Source organism: Carassius auratus, chromosome 50 (assembly GCF_003368295.1).
Source record: "Carassius auratus strain Wakin chromosome 50, ASM336829v1, whole genome shotgun sequence".
Taxonomy (NCBI): Eukaryota; Metazoa; Chordata; class Actinopteri; order Cypriniformes; family Cyprinidae; genus Carassius; species Carassius auratus.
Window position 1 is genome coordinate 18,197,592 of NC_039292.1, and position 6,800 is coordinate 18,204,391.

Consider the following 6,800-nt stretch of genomic DNA (forward strand, 5'->3'; position numbering starts at 1 on the left):
TAAACTAAATTAAATAGAATATTCTCTCTCTCTTTCCAGAAAGGTGCGCTATGTTCATCATAGATGAGCAGTTGGGCTCTAATCCAATCCACCATAAAACTTCCAGTCTGATACAGTCAACTTTTGTGTGTTGAAATAATGTTATGAACTCATCTAGGTTAAAATTGTAATTCCTTAATGTATTTATGCATATACATTCTTATTAATGAGCAGATTGAATGTACGTGATCTGTATTGTGTCAGACTGCACTCTGTAGAAAATAAAAGTTGCTCAGTATAAAATGTATAGGAAACACCCTGCAGATTTACATTAAACAGCAGATTTACAGTGAACAAACTGCAGGAATAGAGCATACATCTTGAAAAACTGGTTCATTCACTTTTATCTCATATTTGTGTCTGAGAAGACAGGGGGATCTCAGTGACCCTGCAATTAAAAATACCACACATATCAAATTAGTCAACACAATTTTTTTCTTCTGTCAGCAAAAAAGCAGACAGCAACAAGTAAATTTAGAAATTAGGAGATAAATAGATAGTTAAAATGATTAGAGTTTATTGAATAATCTTAGTTACATCAGTTTCCATGTTATTATTCTAAAACACACTGCTTCACTGTGATGATAAATCCTTGAAATGGAGACTTTCTCTTTCTCTTATCTTATATTTACTTGTAAAGGTAACACAGCACTTGACATACAATTATGATTAAACAGTAACAGCAAAATAACATGAAAATGATTGAAATTACAGCAGTATGTATGTGTTCTATACTTGTAGGGAGTAATGTGGAAGAGGTAATAAAACAGCATGAATGACATACAACACAAAGTATCTTTGCTCTCTTAAATATGCTCACTTATATACCATAAATATGAATTATGTTACTAGTTTCTGTAGTTAACGTCTATAATTACATTGTTGACCCTCTCCATACCCTGTCCTAACCTCACCGGTATCCCACATCAATAGCAGAAACAGTGTTTTAAAATATATCCACACAATAAGTACTTTTTTAACATAAGTAATAGTTAAAGTCATCTAATATAAAGTGGGACTGAATATATGTTACACATTTGTGTTGAACAACATTTGAAAGTACAACATGCATTTACTATTTCAGTGGTTTAATTAATATATGTTATACCTCCAACACATGAAATATTTTTATTAACACACATATGACTATAATTAGGACAGAAGTAAAAGTCAGTAGTTTGTCTGTTGTGTAATCTTACACAGTGAGAGTGAGGAATCAAAAACCTTAAATCCAGCATAGAGGGGTTCAGTGAATGAGGTGCTGAATGTGTGTAAGTGTGTGAGTGTGTGTGTGTCAGAGACACTGTAGAAGGACAGAGTGCCGGCTGGCCAGTCCAGATACACTCCTACTCTTTTAGAGGACTGTGGGTCAACAGGAACGTTGTTGCTCTCATTGTTGTGCCAGGCAACAAATCCATCAATAGTGCAGAAGAGACACCAGGACTTGTTATTGTATCCAAACTTACCAACAGTCCCTTCTCTGCTGATTGTTTTGTAGGCCACTGCTATACGAGCCCAGCCAGTCCGCTCAACCTCCCAGTAATGACGTCCAGTCAGACTCTCTCGACACAGAACCTGAGGAATATCTTTAAATCTCTCTGGATGATCAGGATACGGCTGCGGCTGTTCCACATATTTCACCTCTCCGTTCTCAGACAGAATGAGTTGAGTGTTTGCTGTGTTTGGATCCAGTGTGAGATCACAGAAATCTGAACACAAGAAGAGAGGAAAAACAGTTGTATACTTTTGTTTGTTGTCACTAAATCTTAAAGAGTGTCAGAGAAAGAACCTACATTTCTGTAGACCTGGTCGGATCCTGAAAGGCTCTCCATGGTCCAAACTAAAATGAGACACACACACGCGCGCGCACACACACACACACACATCCACAAAACCAAATATAAAGACAAATAATTGTTAGTGTCTTCACGACATAGTGAACAGGTTAACAGAAATAAACTATAATGTCTTCATATTTCATATTAAGTCATAATGATTTGTATTAAGTAACTCTTAATCAAACACACATCTCCGTCTTTAAATTCATATTTTTTAAATGCATTGCATTTTAAAGTTTTATTTTTAGCAAACACTTTTTGTCTATTTTAGATTTATGGAACGGAGCAATTCTGTCTATGAACTTTCACTGTAAAATGTTATAATATATAAAAATGGCATTAAATAATATGGTACAACTATATTTTGTGAGGTAACATGAATTTAATTAGTACATGAAGAAATGAGAAGTACCAGAAGAAGAAATTGTGATTTTAATTAAAAAAAATAAAATAAAATGAAATAACTATATATCTATTTTTTTATTTTTTTACTTGAACCCCATATACTTGAGTATTTTTAGTGAGCAGTTTGGATCCTTCAGCTTGTCAGAAAGCAGCTGGACTCCTGCTTGTCCTGGGTGATTGTAGCTCAGATCCAGCTCTCTCAGGTGTGAGGGATTTGAACTCAGAGCTGAAGACAGATAATGACAGCCTTCCTCTGTCACCATACAGCCAGACAACCTACAGACACACACAACAGTGAAGATTACATCATCTGTGAAGCCCTCAACTCTCAAACACCTGAGTAATCTTCTAATCAACTATCATATAAAATCAACTATGCATATCCTTACGGCCATTCCCATGACATCAAGGTACTGTTTATGCATTAATACACTGAAGTGACACCAGAGATCATGAAACGATAATCAGTGATGATCATTCATCACACAGACAGATACAGGACATTCACTCCAGGAGGAGTAAAATGCAACACAACATCTCACAACATCCTCTTTTAAAATAATTATCTCAAACTTCACACTGCGCATTAAAAACACAACGTTGAATGCTAAACTTTTGTTATGCCAAAGAAAATAGTTTGTATACGTATTATTATATTAGTGTAATCTGCAGAAAGATTGCAGAAAGATGGGCTTTTTAAGGTGTTTTTCATTGAGTCCGACATCAAGGCAAACCCCTCATACCGGCCTCACCTCCTGTGTCAGCTTGATTTCATAGATGTAACTGGGCAGAAAGAGCAAGGTTTTGGGCAAAGACTGATCTTAAGGAGGAACCTGCAGCCTTGACAACAATTATAAATGTCTAAAATACCTCAGTATCTCCAGCTGACAGTTTTAAATCTTCAGTCCATTAGAGAGTAGCTTCACTCCTGAATCCTGCAGGTCATTGTTACTCAGGTCCAGCTCTCTCAGGACAGAGTTTGAGGATTGTAAAGATGATGACACAATTTCATAGGATTGACCAGTGAGATTACAGCCAGCAAGACTGAAACAGAACAGAACACAAACTAATTACATAATTACTCTTATTCTTAAATTATTCCAAAAAAATTCCAATTACATCTGTTTCATTCTTGTAAAACAGATCAGAACATTATAAAAATGAGCAAAACAGAAAGTGCAATTCCATTCAGAAGAGACTCTTCAATGTGACACATGATTAAACACTCACAGAGCTTTTCTGCAGTTGATCACAGCTGGTGTCAGTCTTCTTCTGCCCTCATCTGATGTGTTGTATTTCTTGAGATCCAGCTCATCTAGCACCTCCTCTGATATCTGAAGCATGTAGGCGATTGCTGAACAGTGAGATGGAGAGAGTTTTTTTTCTTTGTGTTTCTCTGATTTCACAAACTCCTGAATCTCTCTGGACAGAGTCTGATCTTTGACTTCCAGCAGACAGAGGAACAGATTGATGGATCGTTCAGTGGAGAGTCCATGTCCATCTGTGATCTTCTGTTGAATGTACCGTGTGGTTCTCCTGATGCTCTCTGAGCTGTCCTCTGTGTTTGTCAGTAGATCCTGTAAGAGTCTTTGATTGGACTCCAGTGAGATGCCCAGCAGGAACCGTAGGAACAGATCCAGATGCCCATTTTTACTTTCTAAGGCTTTATCTACTGCACTTTTATGCAAATTATGCATTGGATCAAAGGTCTTAAGGGCTTCCATGGTGCTGCTTAAATAACAGTAAAACACATAGAAAGCAGCGAGAAACTCCTGAACGCTCAGATGAATGAAGCAGTAGACTTTTCTCTGATTAATCACAGATTCTTCCTTAAATATCTCAGTACAAATACCACAGTTCGCATCAGTGATGTCTAAGTCGCTCTCTCTCAGGTCCTCCTCATAGAACATCACATTGCCCTTCATCAGCTGCTTGAAAGCCACTTCAGCAAGTTTCACAATCACTTCTCTTTTGGTCTTTAGGAGTTTCTGTGGATCTCTCTCTTCATACTTGCTCATCTGAATCAGCAGAAAGTGGATGTACATTTCAGTAAAAGTTTGAGGGATTTCTGCACTCAGATCTTCTTCCAGGAGCTTCTCAATCACAGTGGATGAGATCCAGCAGAACACGGGGATGTGGCACATGATGTGGAGGCTTCTTGCTCTTCTGATGTGTGAGATGATTCTGCTGGCTTGAAGATTATCACTGATTCTTTTCCTGAAATATTCCTCTTTCTGAGGGTCATTGAAACCTTGAATTTCTGTCACACGGTTGATGTATTTGGAGGGGATCTGATTGGATGCTGCTGGTCTGGAGGTGATCCAGATGAGAGCAGAGGGAAGCAGATCTCCTCTGATGAGGTTTGACATCAACACACCCACTGATGAAGACTTATTCACATCACAAACTTTCTCATCATCTGAAAACAGTGACATTCTGCTTTCATCCAGACCATCTAGAATCAACACAACTTTACACTTCTCATAAATCTTTGAGTCCAGTCCTTGAAGCTCAGGATGGAAGTCAAGCAGAAGTCTGTGAAGACTGTACTGACGATCTTGAATCAAGTTCAGCTCTCGAAATGGAAACACAAACATGAAATCTACATCCTGATTGGCTTCTCCCTCTGCCCAGTCTAGAATGAACTTCTGCACAGAGACAGTTTTTCCAATTCCAGCGATGCCTTTAGTAAGAACAGTCTTGATTTTGTCTTTCTCCTCATATTCTGGTTTAGATAAGGCTTTGAAGATGTCATTACAGTTTATTGGATTTTGTTGTGAGTGTTGTGCTCCTGATGATTTCTCCATCTGTAAAACCTCATGTTCTTCATTCACTCCTTCTCTCTCTCCTTCTATGATGTAGATCTGTGTGAAGATCCTGTTCAAGAGGGTTTCATTCTCTTGTAGTTTGTTTCCCTCAAATAAACAGCCAACTTTGTTTTCCATGCTGGTTTTGTGCTGGTCTTTGACTATTTGCAGGACTGCTTTAGGTCTTCCATTCCTGATGTGTGTCTGATCGTAGGATCCGATTGTGTTATCTTTCTCCACATTGCTTAAATTAAAGTAAAGGACAGCAAAAATGGCAATGATTACAATGACTGTTGAAAATTTTAGTTTGGATTGTATATGTTGCATATTTTGGAGAACATTTAGTGTTTATGTTTATACTAAATGTGGGGCAGAGATCACTGTTCCAACACTGAATGTAATGGGAAAATACACAGATCTTCTACCATTCATAGACACTGGGTTCAGGAGATTCTGATCTCTTTTTCTGTTGAGTCTTACAAAAGATAAACAAGTTTGTATATTGTATTCTCTCTCTCTCTCTCTCTCTCTCACACACACACACACACACACACAAACACACACACACTCTCTCTCTCTCACACACACACACACAGTATTATTGTATATTAACCCTTTCACTCATAGTGGTCACTACAGTGGATATCTATTAAAAAAAAACATTTTAGACTCTTGTAGGTAAAAAAAATATTGCAGCATCAAGCAATACTTAATGAATCATATCACAGTAAAATTTTCCAAGTCTTGATTTTAGATTGAGAGAAAACTCTAATCACATGTCCACTGTAGTGGACGTCATGCATCAATTGCTATATTTCAGCTATAATTCATAATTATAATGTGAACATTGATTTTGAAACTTAAAACTTAAAAAAATAATCTGCAGTGACTATTTTAAAGTAAATAAATGTATTTGATTATGTAGCAGAAATGAGTCGAACCAGACAAATCAAAGAGTCTATCAGAGCTGTGTGCATTGAAACGAGAGCCGAACTCCTCAGGAAGTCATAAATCAGTTCTAGTGCCACAAGAACCAAGCAAGATAACCAACCAACCAACTTGTTCACACAACAGCTTTCAACATTAACACCAATAGAACAATTATTAACAATTTTAATTCGAAGAAGAGATTGTCAAATTTATTGTTCGTGATTGAAATGCAAAGCTGGACATCACATGTAAACCCAGGAGATCAAGATAAATACTTGCATTGACTTCCCCCCCCCCAGCCAGTGAAACCAGACTGAAATTCCTAAGGGGGAAGGGCTTTAAACCTTTGTCTTCACAGAAAAGTCCCTTTGCCAGAGAATGGCAAAGAAACTGCTTTTTGTACATTATATATGGACCAGAATGAACTCAAAAAGACTTATAAATGAATCGTTCCATTGCTTAACTCCATATTCATTTATGTGTAACCCACACATTTGACTATCATGTATAATCACTTATTGTGTATGTCTTTTGATAACTATAGGATACATAGTCATGTCTAGTATTGATATAATCGAAATTTCTAGCTTGATATTGTCCTGACAATCATTTATTTTTTTAAATATATCATAATCATGTTATAGGAATCATGTCCAAAATTAGACCCTGTGAGGCAAGAACCACATGCTTGGTAAGATAAACAAATGATTTATGATACCCCAGACCCAAGACCATATCTGATTGGTCAAGGCAACATTTGAGGGGTGGCCAACAAGGAAGT

The 6,800-nt window shown here is 37.1% G+C and overlaps 1 protein-coding gene across 1 annotated transcript; it reads right to left on the bottom strand.

Annotated features, from left to right (window-relative positions):
* Positions 1-3,175: 3,175 nt before the first annotated feature.
* LOC113066417 (NLR family CARD domain-containing protein 3-like) lies at positions 3,176-4,050 on the bottom strand. Its single transcript, XM_026238315.1, has 2 exons — positions 3,513-4,050; positions 3,176-3,326 (listed from the first exon to the last, which is right to left on the bottom strand). The coding sequence occupies exons 1-2, from the start codon at positions 4,004-4,006 to the stop codon at positions 3,176-3,178; spliced, it is 645 nt and encodes a 214-aa protein (XP_026094100.1). The 5' UTR covers positions 4,007-4,050.
* Between the last annotated feature and the right edge of the window lie 2,750 nt (positions 4,051-6,800).

Excerpts from the sequence above, each read along its gene's own strand:
- LOC113066417 (XM_026238315.1), bottom strand. The coding sequence starts at position 4,006 with ATGGAAGCCCTTAAGACCTTTGATCCAATGCATAATTTGCATAAAAGT. Across the intron at positions 3,327-3,512 it reads ATCAACTGCAGAAAAGCTCT|TCTTGCTGGCTGTAATCTCA; the intron begins GTGAGTGTTTAA and ends GTTCTGTTTCAG.